Source organism: Neomonachus schauinslandi, chromosome 10 (genome assembly GCF_002201575.2).
Source record: "Neomonachus schauinslandi chromosome 10, ASM220157v2, whole genome shotgun sequence".
NCBI classification, from domain to species: Eukaryota; Metazoa; Chordata; class Mammalia; order Carnivora; family Phocidae; genus Neomonachus; species Neomonachus schauinslandi.
Window position 1 is genome coordinate 37,525,748 of NC_058412.1, and position 20,933 is coordinate 37,546,680.

The 20,933-nt window shown below is 41.6% G+C and overlaps 1 gene segment (V, D, J or C); it reads left to right on the forward strand.

Annotated features, from left to right (window-relative positions):
* The first annotated feature begins 599 nt into the window (after window positions 1–599).
* On the forward strand, window positions 600–1,384 carry LOC110587503. The segment is given in 2 exon segments: window positions 600–648; window positions 1,059–1,384. Coding segments are annotated over 2 exon segments (375 nt in total).
* The last annotated feature ends 19,549 nt before the right edge of the window (window positions 1,385–20,933 follow it).

Genomic DNA, 20,933 nt, shown 5'->3' on the forward strand with positions numbered 1-20,933 from the left:
AAAAATTAGGGAATCCAAATATGGATTATTAATTAGTTAATAGCATTTTATCAATATAAATTTCCTGGCTAAGCTGTAAGTTCCTGTAATTTTCCTGTAAGCTGTTCACATTAGGGAAAGCTGGAAAAAGAATGTATGGAGATGATCTTAATAGCTTTGAAACTCTAGTGATTCTAAAATGATTTCAAAATAGTTTGAAATATGTAATCAGAAGGATTTAAAATAAGAAAGAATATGAGTTCATACAGTAGTGCTGTGACTATTCAGGGTCAACCTTTTAAAAATAGAAGTGTTAAATGTGCCTGGAAAAAAGCTAAAGATGTAGAAATCTAGCAGAGGCATTTAATTATGCCCTTCTCCCACTCCCAGGCAGAATGGATTGTATCTCTTAGTTTTGCTCCAAGCGAAGGCAATCTTTTATGTCACTTTGCTCACATAAGAGATCATGCCCCTCTCCTGCTGGCTCTTTCCATGTGGCTGCCCAGACAGGGGATTTGCATATTGTCCCCTAGGGAGGACCTTCCTTTGCCAGTCTGAGATAAAAGATCAACTCTCAACTTGTCTTTACCTACTAGGACTCATCGCTTTAACTTGTCAAAATGAAGTTCCCTGCTCAGCTTCTGGGGCTCCTCATGCTCTGGTTTCCAGGTAAGTAAGGACAGAGTGCCCCAAGAGGAAGGAAAATGGGAGGAGAGGATGAACTCTGAGGGCGCCAGAGTTTCCCACATAAATTTTGTTTCCATGTGAGTTGGATGTCTTTCTACTGGGATGGGGCATGTGACTTTTAGATCTGTGAGAGAGGACGAGTCCTGAAGGAAAGGGACCTGTATGTATTCTGGTGAGTACTGTGGCCCCGAAGACGGAGAGGGCTTAGGTGGCCTCAAGAGATCCTGTTATCTCTTGCCAATCTCTGGTTGTTTTTTGAAATTGGAAAGTTTTGAGTTCTGAATCAAAATCCCTTCAAAAGCATTTTAGTCTGAAATAAAGAGCCAAGGGAAATTATGGAAATTTCCCACAATGTTTGCACTTAAACTTGCACTTCTCTCTTCTTACTTTAGGATCCAGTGGGGATGTCGTAATGACACAGACCCCACTGTCCCTGCCCGTCACCCTTGGAGAACCGGCCTCCATCTCCTGCAGGGCCAGTCAGAGCCTCCTACACAGTAATGGATACAATTATTTGCATTGGTACCTGCAAAAGCCAGGCCAGTCTCCACAGCTTCTGATCTATGCGGCTTCTCACCGTTTCACTGGGGTCCCAGACAAGTTCAGTGGCAGTGGGTCAGGGACAGATTTCACCCTGAGGATCAGCAGGGTGGAGGCTGATGATGTTGGAGTTTATTACTGCCAGCAAAGTATACATGCTCCTTGCACAGTGGTTTAGCCCTGAACACAAACCTCCCTGCTAGTCATGGCTCAGCTGCCCACATGTGTTTTTTGGGGAGCAGGCACAGCAGATTCTCTCAGTCAGTGTAAGAAAACATTGGAGACCCCAGGGTACTAGGTTGAGGCTGCAGGCTCTGGACCACAAGGGCCTCGGCTGCACCCCAGCACCATCCTTTATGGCTCTGTTGCAAGCCGGAACAGCCTTGACATGACATGCCTATCAGGGAGAATGGGTGAGTTCTGAGCCACCAGCCAGGACAGAAGGAAGAGCTGAATGAAAGTCCCTCTCATCCTCCCCGCCTTGTGTACGGTTGGAAGTCAAACTCAGCGGGAAAGCCAGACAAGTGAGACCATTCCTGGAAATGCAAGTGGAATTCGGTTGGTGTTTGACAGTTTTTATTGCTGATCACTGAGTCGTTCTCCATGCCAGTTATATGTCTTCGCAGTTTTTCTATTTCTTCATTGCTGGCTCTTGTCAGCTTGTATGTTTCTAGGAATTTGTTTATTTCATCTGGAAATTTCAGTGTGTGGATGTACAGTTGTTCGTAATACTCCCTTACTGTCCATTTATTTCTGTAAAATGTAGTAATGTCTGCATTTTCAAATCTGATTTTAGTAATTTGAGTATTGCCTCTTTTTTCTTAGGCAAACTGAAGATTTGCCGATCTTACTGATTTTTAAAGAACCAAACTCTAGTATGTTTTATTTTCTCTATATTTTAATTTTATTTTATTAATATCTTTTCCAATATCTGTAATTTCCTCCCTTCTGCTAACATTAGGTTTATTTTGCTCTTCTTTTTCTAATTCTAAGGTATACAACTACGTGGTAGATTTTATACTCTAAAGAAATTTCAAAAATTGAATTCATTATACATTTACTCAATTATTATTTAGTCAACTCCCTTTAGCGTTTTCATAAGATATTTTCAGTTAGAAAATGGCTGTCAACCTTTCTGCTTCCTTACTTCACTTAGAAACAAGTGTCCACATTCTGCTGACCCTGTCTGCAGCTTTCATCTCTGCATCTTCAAGGAAAATGTCACCATGCTGTGCAATGTATATGTGTACATATATAATGGAATATATTTATAATGGAATATATATATATAATGGAATATATATGTGTATATATGTATAATGGAATATTACTCAGCTATAAAAAAGAATGAAATCTTGCCTTTTGCAGCAACATGGATGGAGCTAGAGGGTATTATGCTAAGCAAAATAAGTCAGTCAGAGAAAGATAAATACCATATGATTTCATTCATATGGGGAATTGAAGAAACAAAACAAATGAGCCAAAAGGGAAAAGAGAGAGAGGCAAACGATGAAACAGACTCTTAATTATAGAGAACAAGCTATAATGTTTGCATGGTTACCAAAGGGGGGGGGAGTGGGGGTGGGTGAAATAGGTGATGGGGATTGAGGAGTGCACTTGCTGTGATGAGCACCTGCTGTTGTATGGAAGTGTCGTATTGTACTATATTGTACATCTGAAACTAATATTACATTGTATATTAACTGGAATTTAAATAAAAACTTAAAAAAAACCCAATAATTCTAATACTGTTGAAAGGAAATAGAATTATTTTGATAAGAAAGGACATTTTTACATAGGGATTTTATCCACTGATTTTTAAAAAATGAAGGAAGATCCCTCCCTTCCCCAGGGCAGGCAACAACACAGGAACCACTGTTTGTAGCCAGTGGGACTCTTGTTTTTCCCCATTGAACCCCCTCGATTTCCTCCTAAACTCTAATTAAAAATAACCTACCCTCTGTCTCTTTGGACTTGCCTAGGATTTGTCATAGGTTTCTTGTCCTCTCCCATTCCTGAATAAACTCATTTTACTGATAAAAAAAAAAAAACCCAAAAAACTGGCCATGTACTTTAAAGTTCATCATACCTGTAAATAACATCTCCCAAAGTTTCCCACCCATTCCACTCTGTTTTTCGAGTTCAACTCTTTTAGATCCTACATATAAGTGATGTCATTGAAGAGCTGTCTTTTTCTGTCAGACTTCTCTCACTTCGTATAATGACTTCAAGTTCCATCCAATTGGTTGCAAATGGCAGAATGTCATTCCTTGTCATGACTGAATAATATTCCATTGTGTACATATACCACACCTTCCTCATCCATTCATCCACTGATGGATGCTTGGGTCGTTTGTATATCCTTGCTACTGTGAATAATGTTGCAGTAAACATGGGAGTGTAGCTATCTCTGGTAATCTGATTTCTTTCAGGGAGCTTGGAAAGACAAGGTTTATTACTCAGAGTTCCTAGAGGGAACTTGTCATACCTGGGGCCACACAGCAAGCATTCCGGTAGACAGAGAAAGAAAGACAGATGGAGAGAGGGAGAGAAAGTCAGACAGTAGCATTACAAGAATAGAAAAGCCAACTGTCAGGTCTTTACAGTGGACGTGGGAGCTGCTTTCTTTCAAGATTAGCTTGGAAGGGGCCTAGGAAGATGTCCTCTGACCTTGAGGAGATTGACATGCACACGCTTATCTACATTGTCATTGTTTCTGATGCTTTCTTACAGGGCAGGGAAGTCTGCATTGTGTCCATGACACAGAATTAGACTTGGACAGCCAGACCCTTTTCCCAGTACTGCTGGCAGCAGAGTGTGTCTCCATTGGATTTCTTCCAAAGGGAAGATAGTGTATTTCACTTGGCTCACCTTCCTGGTGGCTCTCTCCACAAGCAGCAAGACAGCAAACAGAGGAGGGTTTGCATAATTGTTCCCTGGGCAGGACCCTCTTGCAAGTCTGAGATAAAAGGTCAGCTTGACCTTGTTTTGATTTATCAGAACTCATCAGTTCAACTTCCCAAAATGAGTTTCCCTGCTCTGCTCCTTCGGTCGCTAATGTTCTGGTTCCCAGGTAAGGACGGAGTGGGGGATGTGAAAGGAGAATAGGTTGCAGAGGGTGAGCTCTGGGGGGACTGCAGCTCTCCATGTATATCCTGTACACTTTTATTTTATTTTTTTTTAAAGATTTTATTTATTTATTTGAGAGAGAGAGAGCACATGAGAGGGGGGAGGGTCAGAGGGAGAAGCAGACTCCCCGCCGAGCAGGGAGCCCGATGCGGGACTCGATCCCGGGACTCCAGGATCATGACCTGAGCTGAAGGCAGTCGCTTAACCGACTGAGCCACCCAGGCGCCCCATCCTGTACACTTTTAAATACATATTTCTTAGTCTCTGGGTAATGGCAAGAGATGTTTGAATCTAAGAGAATGAGAAGGACCTAAAAGAAGAATGATCTGTGCTGTAGTGAAGACTGTGCCGCAGAAAGAAGGGGATGATGCAGGAGAATTCTAGAGACCCCTATGTGTTTGAAATTTTCTGTAATTTCTTGGAATGGGATATTTTTAATATGTGAGTCAAAATCACACAAAAAGCAAATTAGCATGAAAAATTTCTAAAGTAAATAAGGAAAATAGCTCATAATATTTGTGTGTAATCTTGGATTGCTCTCATTATTTAAGGATCTAATAGGGATGTTGTGATGACCCAGACCCTTCTCTCCCTGTCAGTCATCCCTGGAGAGCCAGCCTCCATCTCCTGCAGGGCCAGTTAGAGCCTCCAACAGTGATGGAAACGCATATTTGCACTGGCTCCTGCAGAATCAGGGCTATTCTCCATAGGACCTGATCTATCTGGTTTCCAAGCATTACTCTGGTGTCCCAGGCAGGTGTAGTGGCAGCGATCAGGGACAGATTTCACCCTGAAAATCAGCACGGTGGAGGCTGAGGATGTTGGAGTTTATTACTGCCAGCAAGGTATACAATATCTTCCACCCTGGGTCAGCCCTCCACACAAATCTCCTTGCCTGGAAGAAGGTCCAGCTGCTCACATGTATTATTTCTCTGGGGAGTAAGCAAAATAGATTCTCAGAGTCTAAGAGGAAGGCGTTGTAGAGTTCTGGGGAATTGTGTGCAGCTGAGGGCCCTGGACCATGCATGGCTAGGCCACAGGTTACGGTTCCTCCACTGCAACAGCCTTAGCATGGCAGACCCTACAGCAGAATGGATGGGGTCCGGGTTCCCTCTGAGCAACTGGAGGTATCAGAAGGGAGAGCTGACTAAAAGCTCATGTTAGTTCTCCCTGTACTGCATACATTCATCAATTAATTTTATTCGGCCCCATCATTGTGACTGATTTATAGCTACACACACACAAAAATACATTTTTGGTTTTGTTCGTTTTGATAGTTGCTAGCGTCCAGCAGCAGGAGGATATTTGGTGATATTAAGACAGTGTTGTCTTCTCCTCCCTCACCTTCCTACCTGTACTCTGTCCTAGCACCTATCTCTGTCCTGCTGGGGCAAGCACAAGATGTGTAGTACTGTCCTCGGTGAAGGAACTGAGAAAAACTATTCATACTCTTGATTTTTTATCTACTCGATAGACTTAATAAACTCTTCATAAACAGAGGCCTAGCCCGAGAAGTCTTTGAAAAATCTCAATCACAGCAAATTGAAGTCAGTTGAGGTTTTTGAATTCCTAAGCTGGATTTTATACATAAAGAACCAAGTCAGAAGAATAAGGGAGCATAAAATGTATGCCATAGTCAACAGAATTTGGATGAATACAAGAGAATATAAAAGCCAAAGTTGTGCCTGTTGCAATCAGAATCTTAAGTCTTCATGCAAGGACAGTAATGAGAATGTGAAGACACGTGGTAGAGGTCAGCTATTGGAACAACATCAAACTCCGGGGCTCGTGTGTATTGGGGAGGAGATGCTGGTGGGTTTGAGGGTCAGATCTGAATCCACATGGAAAGTCAGATGTACTTCCTGGGAGATGACAGAGGAAAGGGACCACTGCGTGGCCTCCAAAGCCATGCCCCGCTGACACTGCCAGTTTCATGGAAAGTGTGGGTTCTAGTGGTGGCACTTAGGTCCTTAGCGATTCCAAGTTTAGTGAAGTTCCTATCTCATTCCTAACCTAGATCTTATCATACATTCTTATTCAAGCCAGGAGAGCATAGGTGAGCTTCCAAAATTTGATTCTACCCCCACAGTACGCCTGGAGAGATTTGAGAAAAATGATCATGAGAGAACATGTGGACAAAGAGGATGGTGACCAGAGGCAGAGCCAGGGCTGGGAAGATTGGCAGGGGATGCTGTGGTGGGGCTAAGGCTCCTGCCTGAGACAAAAGCACAATCAGAGCAGCATTATAAAGGGGAAATGTGGGAGCTTTAACTCTGTCTTTCTGACTCAGAGGCCCAGCCACATTTCCCATCCCAGACTTCAGCAAATGTTTCCAGGAGAAATCCATCCTGGGGTTAATTAAAGGCTCAGCTCTGGACTTATCTATTAAGGCAGCTCCCTGCAACTGCCAAAGCTCAGCTGCATTCTCTTCCCCAGCAGAGCCCACCTGCCTAGGCCAAGCCAGAATATCTGCCCACATTCAAATTTTGCAATTTTCACTAGGGTATAAAATGACAGGAGAACATTCCATCACCTACAAAGAACTTTCTGTCTCTGGAAATGTAGGTCGTCTGGTCTTCATTCCTTGTATGGCTCTCTCTTGTCATCATAAACATGAGTTTTACCTTTATTTTTTTGTTCTCCTCTGCATTTGTTGCAATGGTAGTGTAGGTCCTGTAAGATCTACTGCATCCTAACGGAAAGTGGAAATGCCTTTTATTTTCAAATGAAGTATATTATATGGATAAGACATTGGTAGTATATTGCAAAACCTGGTGGTCTAGATCAATCTATTAATGCGTGTGGCATGATCATGAAAGTGCTTCAAGGGAGGGAAAAGAAATCACTGAAGAAATGTTGGTGGTCCTGCCATCATCAAAATGACAATTGACAACTAATGTATTCCCAAATTCCAGGCACATTGCCTAGATATATATGCCTTACAGATGCCCCATTGACAACGGGTGCTCTAATAAGATTTTGATTAAATGAAAGGGCATATTAGTTATGGGGTTATGGGAGAAGTAAATGAAAGTTTGAATTCGCAAAAGAAAACAGTGCTGTGTCTGCTTAAGGAAGCAAACTATATTTGTGACGATTACCTGCTCCCAGATACTATATCCCATGGACTATGTGTGGTACACTGTGTCTCTCTTCACCATGATGAACAGATGGGACCTGACTAAATCTGTTGATCCACCAGTTCCCTGTGCCCCAGCCACTCCCTGAGGACTGAACACTTCTACCTGTTACCCTAGGCCTTCCTCTACCTCCCAGTCCCACCTAGCATTTGGCCCAAACAGCACTTCATCATGAAAGACATACCGCGTAAAGGGAACAGGACTTCCCTAGGGGAGTCAGCAGGTCTGTACATCTTGAGAGTGAGCTGTGAATATGATGAGCACAACGTGCAATCTTCCAGTGCTTTCACCGTCTGAAGTGGTGTCACGTTTCAAATTTATATTTCCCTATTGACAAATGCTGTGGAGTAACCTTTCCTATGTTTATATATACATGTCCACATATATATAATATGAATCATATATATATGATTTGGAATTCTTTTTTTTATTAACATACAATGTATTATTTGTTTCAGGGGTACAGGTCTGTGATTCATCAGTCTTACACAATTCACAGCGCTCACCATAGCACATACCCTCCCCAATGTCTATCACCCAGCCACCCCATCCCTCCCACCACCACCCCCACTCCAGCAACCCTCAGTTTGTTTCCTGAGATTAAGAGTCTCTTATGGTTTGTCTCCCTCTCTGGTTTCGTCTTGTTTCATTTTTCCCTCCCTTCCCCTATGATGCTCTGTCTTGTTTCTCAAATTCCTCATATCAGTGAGATCGTATGATACTTGTTTTTCTCTGATTGACTTATTTCGTTTAACATAATACCCTCTAGTTACATCCATGTTGTTGCAAATGGCAAGATTTCATTTTTTTGATGGCTGCATTATATTCCATGGTATATATACCACATCTTCTTTATCCACTCATCTGCTGATGGACATCTAAGCTCTTTCCATAGTTTGACTATTGTGGACATTGCTGCTTTAAACATTGGGGTGCACGTGCCCCTTCAATCACTTTATTTGTATCTTTGGGGTAAATACCCAGTAGTGCAATTGCTGGGTCATAGGGTAGCTCTATTTTCAGCTTTTTGAGGAACCTTCATACTGTTTTCCAGAGGGGCTGCACCAGCTTGCATTCCCACCAACAGTGTAGGAGGGTTCCCCTTTCTCCGCATCCCTGCCAACATCTGTCGTTTCCTGACTTGTTAATTTTAGCCATTCTGACTGGTGTGAGGTGGTATCTCATTGAGGTTTTGATCTGGATTTCCTTGATGCCGAGCAATGTTGAGCACTTTTTCATGTGTCTGTTGGCCATTTGGATGTCTTCTTTGCAGAAATGTCTGTTCATGTCTTCTGCCCATTTCTTGATTGGATTATTTGTTCTTTGGGTGTTGAGTTTGATAAGTTCTTTATAGATTTTGGATACTAGCCCTTTATCTGATATATCATTTGCAAATATCTTCTCCCATTCTGTCGGTTGTCTTTTGGTTTTGTTGACTGTTTCCTTTGCTGTGCAAAAGCTTTTTATCTTGATGAAGTCCCCATAGTTCAGTTTTGCCCTTGCTTCCCTTGCCTTTGGAGATGTTTCTAGGAAGAAGTTGCTGCGGCTGAGGTCAAAGAGGTTGTTGTCTGTGTTCTCCTCAAGGATTTTGATGGATTCCTGTCTCACATTTAGGTCTCTCATCTAGTTGAGTCTATTTTTGTGTGTGGTGTAAGGAAATGGTCCAGTTTCATTCTTCTGCATGTGGCTGTCCAATTTTCCCAACACCATTTGTTGAAGAGACTGTCTTGTTTCCATTAGACATTCTTTCCTGCTTTGTCAAGAAGATTAGTTGACCATAGAGTTGAGGGTCCCTTTCTGGGTTTTCTATTCTGTTCCATTCATCTATGTGTCTGTTTTTATGTCATTACCATACTGTCTTGATGATTACAGCTTTGTAATAGAGCTTGAAGTCCGGAATTGGGATGCCACCAGCTTTGCTTTTCTTTTTCAACATTCCTCTGGCTATTCGGAGTCTTTTCTGATTCCATACAAATTTTGGGATTATTTATTCTGTTTCCTTGAAAAAAGGAATTCTTAATTATAGAGTAGTCTGATTCATCTTTTTTCCTCATGTGTTTGTTTTAAATGTTTATGTGTGTCTCATTCAATAAGTTTCTGCCTCTCTTTAGAGCCTAAAAATATTCTTCTATGCATTCATCTAGAGGCATCATTATTTTACCTCTCACACGTAGATAGTGCTCTACCTAAAATTCATAATTTTGCCTGGTGTTAGATGGGTCGAGGCTTTTTTCGATTTCTCACTTTATTCTTATTTCAATATCCAATAGCTCCTTACCATTCATTGCAAATAACAATAAACAAAACACAAAAAGCAAACTATACCCCACTCCAATGTCTTTGCCAGAAATCAAGTGATTATGGGGGCGCCTGGGTGGCTCAGTCGTTAAGCGTCTGCCTTCGGCTCAGGTCATGATCCCGGGGTCCTGGGATCGAGCCCCGCATCGGGCTCCCTGCTCCACGGGAAGCCTGCTTCTCCCTCTCCCTCTCCCACTCCGCCTGCTTGTGTTCCCTCTCTCGCTGTGTCTCTCTCTGTCAAAATAAATAAATAAAATCTTTAAAAAAAAAAGAAATCAAGTGATTATGTATATGTGAGTCTTTCTCTGGACTCCTTGTTCTCCTCCATTTCTCTATTTGTCTACCTTTGTATCTACAGTAACTGTCTTAATCACTGTAGCTTTATAAGAAGTCTGGAAATCTGGGTATTGTAAGTCTTTGGACTTTATTTTTCTCCTTTAAGATCTTCTTGACCATTCTGGGTCCTTTGAATTTCCATGTAAATTCTGGGATTGGCTTTTTCACTTTCTAAGAGATTTTAATTGGATTGCATTGAGTCTATATGTCAAATTTGGGAAAATTGAAATTCTCAAAATACCAAGTTTTCCACTCTTTGAGCATGGAAAAACTCTATTTAATTCAATCTCCCTTAATCCATAATAGATGTTTATGTATTGACATTGTATGCAGACACCTTGTTAAGTTATTTCTAGGGGTTTATTTGCAGATTCTCTAAGAATTTATGTACACATTTTGTTATCAACAAATAAAGATATTTTGCTTCTTCCTTTCTTTATTTTGTAAATTTCTCTTTTTTCTTCCTGTGTTTTTTTTCCCCCCCTTATTGCACTGTCTAGGACCTGTAGCATAATTTTGGATAGAAGTGGTGATAGTGGACATTTCAGTCTTTTTCACAATCTAAGGAGTAAAATATTCAATAATTTACCGCCCAGTATGATGTTTGCTGTAGGATAGTGATAGACACTTTATGAGAATAAGGTGTTTTTCCATTATTTGTGGCTTGCTGAGAATTTTATCATAAACAGCTTTTTGAGTTTTTTGAAATGATTTTTCAGCTACTACTGAGATCACTTAAGCAACAAAGAAAAGATCTGTCTTCAAGATAAATTCCTTTTTGGGCGTCTGGGTGGCTCAATCGTTAAGCGTCTGCCTTCGGCTCAGGTCATGATCCCAGGGTCCGCATCAGGCTCCCCGCTGAGCAGGAAGCTTGCTTCTCCCTCTCCTACTCTCCCTGCTTGTGGTCCCTCTCTTGCTATATTTCTCTCTGTCAAATAAATAAATAAAATCTTTTTTTAAAAAAAGATGAATTCTTTTTTTTTTAAAAGATATCATTTGTTTATCTTAGAGAGAGAGAGAGAGAGCACAGCAGCAGGGAGAGGCAGAGGGAGAGGAAGAAGCAGACTCCCTACTGAGCATGGAACCCAGTGTAGGGCTCCATCCCAGGACCCTGGGATCATGACCTGAGCCGAAGGCAGATGCTTAACCAACTGAGCCACCCAGGTGCACCTGGAAAATAAATTTCTGATCACCTCCTCAATCCAACCTAATCCAATGATGCACTAAGGAAGATGTCCATGCACATTGGGAATGGAAAGAAAGTAATAGGACCACCAGCTCTCTTTTGCTTCCAACATTCTTGTGCCAAACACCATCTTGCTGAATCTAGGTGAATAATGGGGTGGGAGGACATAGGAAGCAAATATTGTGAGCACTGGACAGAAACTCTTCCCTCAGGCTGAGCTCCAGGCATCTTCTGCCATGACCACCTGGGGATGGGTTACTGAAGTGCTGAGAAGAGGAGGCGAATGGTCTCTGTCGCTGGAAGCCCAGATGCTCCTCCCCAACTGTGTTGCATGGTCCTCCCAGCCCACCCTGCTGTCCAGAGCCCATATCAATACCTGGGTCAGTGCTCTGGGGGAGATCTGCCTCAGTTAGGGCACAGAGTGAACCATGGTAGTCCCAGCTCAGCTTCTCTGCCTCCTGTTACTCTGGCTCCCAGGTGAGAGGAACATGGGATGATTCTGCATGTTGGTGAAATCTTTGTACTATTTGGTCTTATCACTTGGCACCTTTGCTTAGCAAGCAAAATAATTAAAGCTTAAAATAGATGAACAAACCTGAAGACAGTGGTTAAGATGTCGATTACGTGGCTGACTTTTCTGTTTTATTTCCAATCTCAGATACCACTGGAGAAATCAAGATGACACAGTCTCCAGCCTCTGTCTTTGTCTCCAGGAGAAAAAGCCTCTCTCAGCTGCAGGGCCAGTCAGAGTGTTGGCAGCTCCTTAGCCTGGTACCAACAAAAAGCTGGGCAGGTTCCCAGAGTCCTCTTGTATGGTGCATAAAACAGGGTTGTTGGCATCCCAGACCGGTTCAGTGGCAGTGAGTCTGCGACAGACTTCACCCTCTCCATCAGCAGCCTGGAGCATGAAGATGTTGCAGTTTATTACTGTCAGCGGTATAGTGACAGGTACGCACAGTGATTCAACATGATACAAAACTTCTGTAAGGCCTCGATGATTACTTCATTTTACCAGGTGTTTCCTTTATAAGCAGCTGCTGTGGTGGTTCCTGTCTCAGCATCTCTGTTCTGTTTGGAAATACTGAGGTTCTGAAAACTAACTCCATGACAAGACTTGGACTCTGATTACTGGATTTTTCCTCAAACTTAGCTGCACCACCAGTTCATGAACAATTTCACCACCAATGCCTTCAGATCAGATTCATATAAATGGACACCTCTAAAGGTCCTGACCGGTGTAATAAGACAACCACATGGACAACAAAGAAAGATTGGAAGGGAAGAATGAAAACTATCGTAATTCACAGATGAAAGGATTCTACGCAGACAAAATTCAAAATAATTTATGAAGAAACTACTAGAAACAACAGGAGAAATAAGTCATCACCGGATTCAAAGTCAACATGCAGAGGTCAGTGTGGTTTATATATAAAGGAAATAAATGCTTAAAAATTAAAATTAGAAACCCCATTGTTTACAAGTGCCTCAAAAAATCCAGTATTTAGGAAAAATAACAAAATTATTAATAATAATTATTAACAGATCAGGTCATGATCCCAGGGTCCTGGGATGGAGCCCTACACTGGGTTCCATGCTCAGTAGGGAGTCTGCTTCTTCCTCTCCCTCTGCCTCTCCCTGCTGCTGTGCTCTCTCTCTCTCTCTCTAAGATAAACAAATGATATCTTTTAAAAAAAAAGAATTCATCTTTTTTTAAAAAAAGATTTTATTTATTTATTTGACAGAGAGAAATATAGCAAGAGAGGGACCACAATTAATATCGTTAATTAATAAATTAACGATATTAATTTGAATATTAATATATTCAAAGAAAATAAAACCTGGGTAAATGGAAAGCCATATTACATCCAAGGATTGAAAGTCTCAGTATTGGGAACATGTCAATTTTATCTTCCCTTCAGTCCAAATCTGTGTATTTGCTGGAAAATTCATGCCTCATAAATCTCCGGCCCAAGCAGGGGAGTTTTCCCCCATCCCAGTCCCTAGCCATGATAAACACTCAACATTCTGTCTCGTGGAAGGGAGCCTGGAGCTGCTGGTGCACAGCCTGCTCTCTCCAGGAGTCCCTTGTATGAATATAAGCACCCTCTCAATTTGTCTTGGTATGTGGAGTCCGTCAGCCTCAAATTAATGCCTCTTAACTGGAAAAGGGGTCCATCTCACCTCCATGGAAAAAACCATAAAACATAAATATTGAAGGAAACAAGAAGGAAAGCCCATAGATGTGAGCCCCACTCTTCTTTCTTCGCTCTTCCTTGACTCATGAGCCGAGTCGGAAACAGGAACAGATGCTTAGAAGCAGAGTCTGGGATAAAGGAAAGGCTGAGAGGTCTCAGTGTTGAGCAAAGCTTCCAGCAATCTCACTCAGTCAGAGATGAAAATTAATCAAGGATGAAAGAGAAGACTTCAGTTGGAATCCCAGCAGGGCTACCCCCCGGGGGGCTGGAAGAACTGGGAAAAGCCATGGTGCATCATCCACGCTAACCCCAGACTCAGGGACAGTGCAATCCTTGACTGGATGGAGGTCACATAGCATCCAATAGCACTTCAGGCTGCCAGAATCACACGTCATTTCTTTCTGCATGATAAAAATCATCCTAGAACCTAAAATCGCCACTAAAATGTTTCTCAACAAATATGTGTATAAATCTACATACATAGTAAGTATACAGAACACAGTCTGGTTTTCCATCAATAACTCCAGGAGGAAAACAAACACGCAACAGAAACAGACCGCCCCCCCCCAAAGTTGCAGCTATTGGGTAATAGGATGTTAGAGGCTTGATGCATTCGCTGAAAGATTGAGAATTCTGACAGCCTGAAATGATTAAAAGTAACCAAACAGAAAGTCAAAAATAATAATCGAAATCAAGAACTCAACAGATGAATTTAACAGTAGATTTATCAGAGCTGAAAAGAGAAATAGTAAACAGGAAGATACATTGTAAGGTTGGAATATCAAATCAATGGAAAACATATAAAAGGTCATAAAAGGGGCGCCTGGGTGGCTCAGTTGGTTGAGCGACTGCCTTCGGCTCAGGTCATGATCCTGGAGTCCCCGGATCGAGTCCCGCATCGGGCTCCCTGCTCGGCAGGGGGTCTGCTTCTCCCTCTGACCCTCCCCCCTCTCATGCTCTCTATCTCATTCTCTCTCTCAAATAAATAAATAAAATCTTTAAAAAAAAAAAAAGGTCATAAAAGGCAAGAGGGATACACCAGGAAAAAAAAAGTCCGATGTATTTATAACTGAAGTTCACAAAGCAGAGAGGAGAGTACAGGCGGAGGTGACTGAGGAAATTCCAAAATTGATCACAGATTGAAGGAATTCTGTGAACCCTCAATAAGATAAATGTCCCTCCAAAATTATGCCGAGGCTCATCTTACCACCAGTGCTGAGAAAACACACACAAAATGGGGGAAGAGGAGAAAAACAGAGAGGATAAAGGTAATTCTTATAAAATAAGGTAAATTGTCTTTAAAAGAGCAACATTGAGAAAAATCACATAACTCTTAACATTGGATGCCAGGAGACAATAAAATAAAATATATTTTGAAGGTATAGGAAGAAAGTATCTGCCAATTTAGGATTCTATACAGGAATATCCTTTATTTTTTTTATTTTTTTTAAAGATTTTATTTATTTATTCATGAGAGACAGAGAGAGAGAGAGAGGTAGAGGGAGAAGCAGGCTCCCAAGGAGCAGGGAGCCCGATGTGGGACTCGATCCCAGGACCCTGAGATCATGACCTGAGCCGAAGGCAGACGCTTAACCATCTGAGCCACGCAGGCGCCCCAGGAATATCCTTTATAACAGAAGACAAAATAAATACATTTTACAAAAACAAACACATAGAAATTGAATCATCAGAAGACCAATATGAATAGAAATCCTACAAGGACTTTTACAGGGAGAAGAAAAGTAAGTCCATACATAAGTTCAGAGACTTAAAAAGGAGTGAAGAACAGTACAAAAGATAAATATGTGGGAAAGTCTACATAAATTTTGACTGTCTAAAATAATAATATCTTGTGGTATTTACACGGATACAGAATTAAAATATATGTCCAGGGCGCCTGGGTGGCTCAGTTGGTTGGGCGACTGCCTTCGGCTCAGGTCATGATCCTGGAGTCCCTGGATCGAGTCCCGCATCGGGCTCCCTGCTCGGCGGGGAGTCTGCTTCTCCCTCTGACCCTCCTCCCTCTCATGCTCTCTCTCATTCTCTCTCTCGCAAATAAATAAAATCTTAAAAATATATATATATATATGTCCAATTAAAACATGGACACAAATGCCAGAAGGCACAAGGTTATAATTTAGGTTAGAGTTTTTAAGATGCATGCATTTTCTGGAATGTGGTCAGGTACTAAGTCATATAAAGACAGGACAAGCCAAAGATACATGTCGTAACTGTCTAGGATACTCACAGTGTAAGAAAATAATACAAAATTCAAAAACGTATTTAGGAATAAAAGAACCAGGACTGCGACCATACACCAAATCAATAGCACATAAACTGGGATGGAAAAGACGACGTAAAGATACATAAAATTGCCTGGCAAAATATTACACATTAAACCAAATCAAAAGACAATTGAAGACTACAGTAAACTATTTTTAATGTATTATTTATAAATAAAGCATCAATATTCTAAACCATAAGAACTTTCAAAAAATGATTAGGGCAAAGCATCAAAATCTATGTAGGAACATGAAAAAAAGAACAAATGATTCCGAGAAAAGACATACAAATAGCTTTTAAGGATATACAGAATGTTCCATCTCACTAATTATTTGGAAAATGCAAATCATAACTACTTTGAGATGGTATTTAAAATCTATCAGATTTGAGAAAATTAAGAACGTAAGAAGCACGTATTTAGACAAAGTTGTGGGGAAACAAACACTCTCATTTATAGCTCCTGCCATTGGAAACTTATACTATATATTCAGAAAAGAATATGACAAAATTACATGTGTGTTAACCATTTGACCTATAATTTCATTTCTAGGAATTCCTGGAGATACACCTACGAGGTTATTCACTGCAGCACTGTTTGTAATTGTTTGCAAAATACTGTCAACAAACTAAACTCCCTTATATGAAAGTATGGTTGAAAAACCGATGGTCCATCCACACAATGGAGTACGTCTCATCTGTGAAAAGGAGGATTTCTATGAACTGATATGGAGTGACTTCCAGGATTTATTGTGAAATGAGAAAAGCAAAGTGCAAACAATTCTCTGTACTATCTTACATTCCTTATAAGGACGAAGGGGATGAAAATGAAACAAAACAAACAACAAAGAAAAATTCTGTGAGGATAAACCAGAGTGAGATCGTTGCCTACAGGGTGGTATGGCAATGAAATAGAAGGGACAGGGATGTGACATAGCTCTGAGCATAACATTTTTTTTCTTTTTCTCCCCCCCCCCTTTTTTTTATTATGTTATGTTAATCACCATACATTACATCACATTTTTACTTTTGTGTATTTCTGACTTTGGGAATCATATTAACTGTACACACATTCAAAAACATAAATAAATGTTATCAACAAGGATGAGGGAAAATGCAGTTGTTTTCCTTGTTTTAGAGGGAAACTCAGGGATCAGAGAGAATCTGTGTGAGCACTGAGATGCTCTCCCAAGTGATCTGGTAGAATTTGGACAGGCCATGCAGAAACCTGTTATAAACAATAGGAAGAAAATCTTTCTAAGAAAAAAGTTGAATGTGAACTGATTTAAAAATACAGGATTGTTATTTCGCAAATTGCTGGGCACACGATCTTCAGATGGAAAGTAAGAACACTCATTCATTTTTCAGGCCAAACACTGTGAGAAATTATGGACTAGATAAAGGATTGAGAGAACATTGGGGAGGAAGTGAAACAGCCCAGTGATAAAGGGACATAAGCAAAGGACACTCACAAATCCCTGAATAATGCAGACTTGTTCCCTTTTGTGGAATCAGGGAGCAAATTAAGGCACAGAAGCACTGCTCCCAGCCTCCCAAATGTATTGCATTCAATACAGTTTGAAGAAATCATTTGAATCTTCCCATACTTTTTGACTTAATCCTCTACCAATACCATGATGTACTTCGTTTAGAGAAAGATAGAAGAAGTTGTCCCCTGCCCCCATAGTCATCGGTGGGCACCACCTCCCATGAGATGACTTAACAGAATGAAGCTAAGATCTAATCCAAACTGAGAACTTGAAGATGAGTTTCGTGGGCAGCCATTATTCTGTGCTCCGAGAACATCCCAGGTGTGTGAGGGAGGGAAGGGCAGTGGGACAGACAAGAATGAAACCCACACCACAGGTTACAACCATAGAGGACAACAAAAGTGTGGTTTAAGCACAGACTAGGTGAGTCACTGGGAACCCCAATCCTGACCACACAATAGGGACCCCATTGCTAATTAGAGAGTCTTGAGCACCAAAATATTGAATGACCTCCACAGGGCTTGGGTCCCAGACATGGTGAGGAAAGACCAGTTCATAGAGCATTGATGTCAACTGAAAACTACATCTCACTATGTAATGTGTCCACACTCTTGCATGGTACCTGGAAACTAATTATGATTTGTCACAGGCATCAAAAATAAAGCATGTTTGAAAATGTGCAAGAGAAAGTACACTGTACCCTGGAAAAGAGGCTCAGTTAAATAGTAAAAACCTCAGGGTGTCTCCCCACACATGGCCACAAGAGGGGGCACCTGCACAACAGTGATCCCAGAGAGGAATCTGGGTTTATGTGGTGCTAACGGCCCAGAGTCCAGACTAATTTTGGTCATCATCGTCATCATCATCATCATCGTCGTCATCATCATCGTCATCATCGTCACCATCGTCATCGTCATCATCATCATCATCAGTATCACCATCACTTTTTCATTCCATTTCAGTTTACCGTTTTAATGTAGCAATAATTTTATAGTTCCTCCTACTGCCCATTATCCAGCTGACTCTATGGTCCCATGGCAATTCATATTTAGAAAGACTCAGAATGATCTAATCAAAGGGTAACTGGAACTAAAAACAGTTCCTTCTATGACAAAGTGTTTCAAGCACAATGTAAGTCTGGAGAATTGACACAAAGAAAACACGCATGAGGGGGAATAGTGAGTGGGAAATTTTGTCCAATAAAGGGAAGGAAGACTAGATCTCTGGAGTGTGGTATAGTCAGTGATGAGCATCAGGAGGACACAGATCAAGGCACTCCCCTTGGCAAGCATGACAAGTGCAAACCCTGCAGCTGCTCCCCAGGCTGGTGGTCATGGCTTTGGAGACCTTTAGGTCAGACTCACATTGCTCACGTTGGCAGTCACCTCCTGAATGCAGACACAGAATTGGCGTGGTCTGGCATCTCAGCTTCTCAGAACTGTGGACCCAGACTGCCAATGACTAAAACAATGAGGAACAGTATATTTGGTTAGATTTATAATGATAACTACATTCAGGAAAGAAAAATGGGCAGAGGAGACATCTCTCCGCACCCAATTAAAAAATCACAACCTGGTGACTCTTTTCCCTTCTCGTACTGATCCTTAAGATCATATTGGAAACTTCACAAAGTCAGCTTAGTCTCATGTATTTATCCCCAGTCCTTGACTCTTCCCAACCTGAGCCCATGATTGGACCGTCTCCAGGCTTCTGTTGCAGGATCCTTCAGGTGAAGTTTACACTGCGGCCTGCACCGTGGAGTCCTTTACAGAGAGACACACGTGTGATCCTTGATAGCCTCTAAGATACAAGTATGAATCTTTATTCTGCTCCCGTTCATCCAGGCTGAAGACATGCTTTCATACGGTTCACCGGTCTAGGTGTTTCCAGGACAGACCTTCCGGCCCCTGGTGCTTTGCATCATGGTAGGGGATAGTTTTACAAATAAGTGATATTCAGGAAGAAACAGTGATGGCTATCCTCATCCAGTGCATGAGATAATTAAGAACAAAGACTAACTATGATATTTTGGTCATTGATTCTGGGGACAGATGTTCAAATCTTTTAATACAATCCATAAAATATCTAATATTTGTGAGAAAAATATGATTTTGGTACATCATTTCTTTACTTCAAAATTATTACTTCATATTTGCATTTCCATGATAAGTCTCTTTCTTCTTCCAATTTCCCACGGGCAGCTGTGCTACTCAGGCTCTAGCTGTCTTGTCTGCGGCCGAGGGAGGGGGTGTCTCCATCGCCTGCAAGCCAGTCTCAGTCTCATCCTTGTTCCTTGGACACATCTACCTGCGCTGGTCCCCACAGAAGCCGCACCAGTCTCCTCAACCACTGACCTGCAGGGTGTCCCACAGGGCTCCTAGCGGCCCAGAGCGTTCAGTGGCAGTGGGTCAGGGACAGATGCCACACTCACAGTCACCAGCAAGGAGATGGGAGACCCCGCACACACTTGGGTGAACAGCACACTCCCTGGGACCCTGCGCAGTGTAACGGCCCTAAACACAACCCTCCCGTGTGGGGTCAGCCCTTCTGCTCAGTCAGAGCAGCTGCTTCTCTCAGAGAAGAACCAAGCTGGGGTGCGGTGAAAAGGGTGCGGAGCCCCTGAAGGAGGTCAGGAAGACCCTCAGGGTCTGGTCCCAAGCCCCAGAGTCCCTTTCAACGGATAAGCCGTGTCCAGAACAATGTGGTTGAGGCGGATCACAGATGGCGCCATGCTAACTCTCTGCCCCTCAGCTCTCAGCAGGGCTGACCCCTGAGGAATGATCGGCCACCTGTTGCCCATGGCACCAAGAACAGCCCTCCCCTGCATTAGTGGAAAAATCAGTAAAATCCAAATATAACTTTTAGATTTGTTAATAGCATAGTATTATCATTAATTTGGGGTTTTGAGAATTATGCTATGGTTATGTACTGTGGTACCATTAGGGAAAGGTAGGGCAAGAGTAGATGGGAACTATTATATTTGAAACTTTAGGTAAGTCTAAAATTACTTCAAAATAAATTATGGCATAGAAATAAAAATAAGTAAAAATATGAAAAGAGCATAAGTGCTTACTAAAGACTTCCACAAGCGTCACTCTATTTTTGCTTCATTCTCTAGTTGTGATTCCAGTGTCTGGGGGCGCCAACCTGGGTTCCCAATGTCTACAGTGTGTTGACTTATTTGCCCCATCCTGGAATATACACAAGGTGTCCAAAAATGGCTAGAGCCTACTTCTGAGAATAAGAACTCCAAGTGACCGGAGTTCGATGTCTGTTAAGAATCCCATTTCTCTTTAATTTGAGGGCTTGGGGTCCAAGTTCTCTATTTAAAAATTACTTCATTAGTTACAGTTAACCCTTGAATAGCATGGGTTTGCCTACGTGGGTCCACTTACACATGGATTTTTTTTTTTATAAACACAGTCCAGTATTATAGTGTATTTCCTCTTATGATTTTCTTCATCACATCTTCTTTTCTCTAGCTTTCTTTATTGTTATAATACCGTATATAATACATGTAACGTACAAATTTAGTGTTAATCTCCTGTCTATGTTATTGGTAAGGCTCCTGCTCAACAGTAGGCTATTAGGAGTAACATCTGGGGGTAGTCTAAAGTGAGACATGGATTTTCAACTGCATGGGGTGGGGGTTGGCACCATTAACCCCCGTATT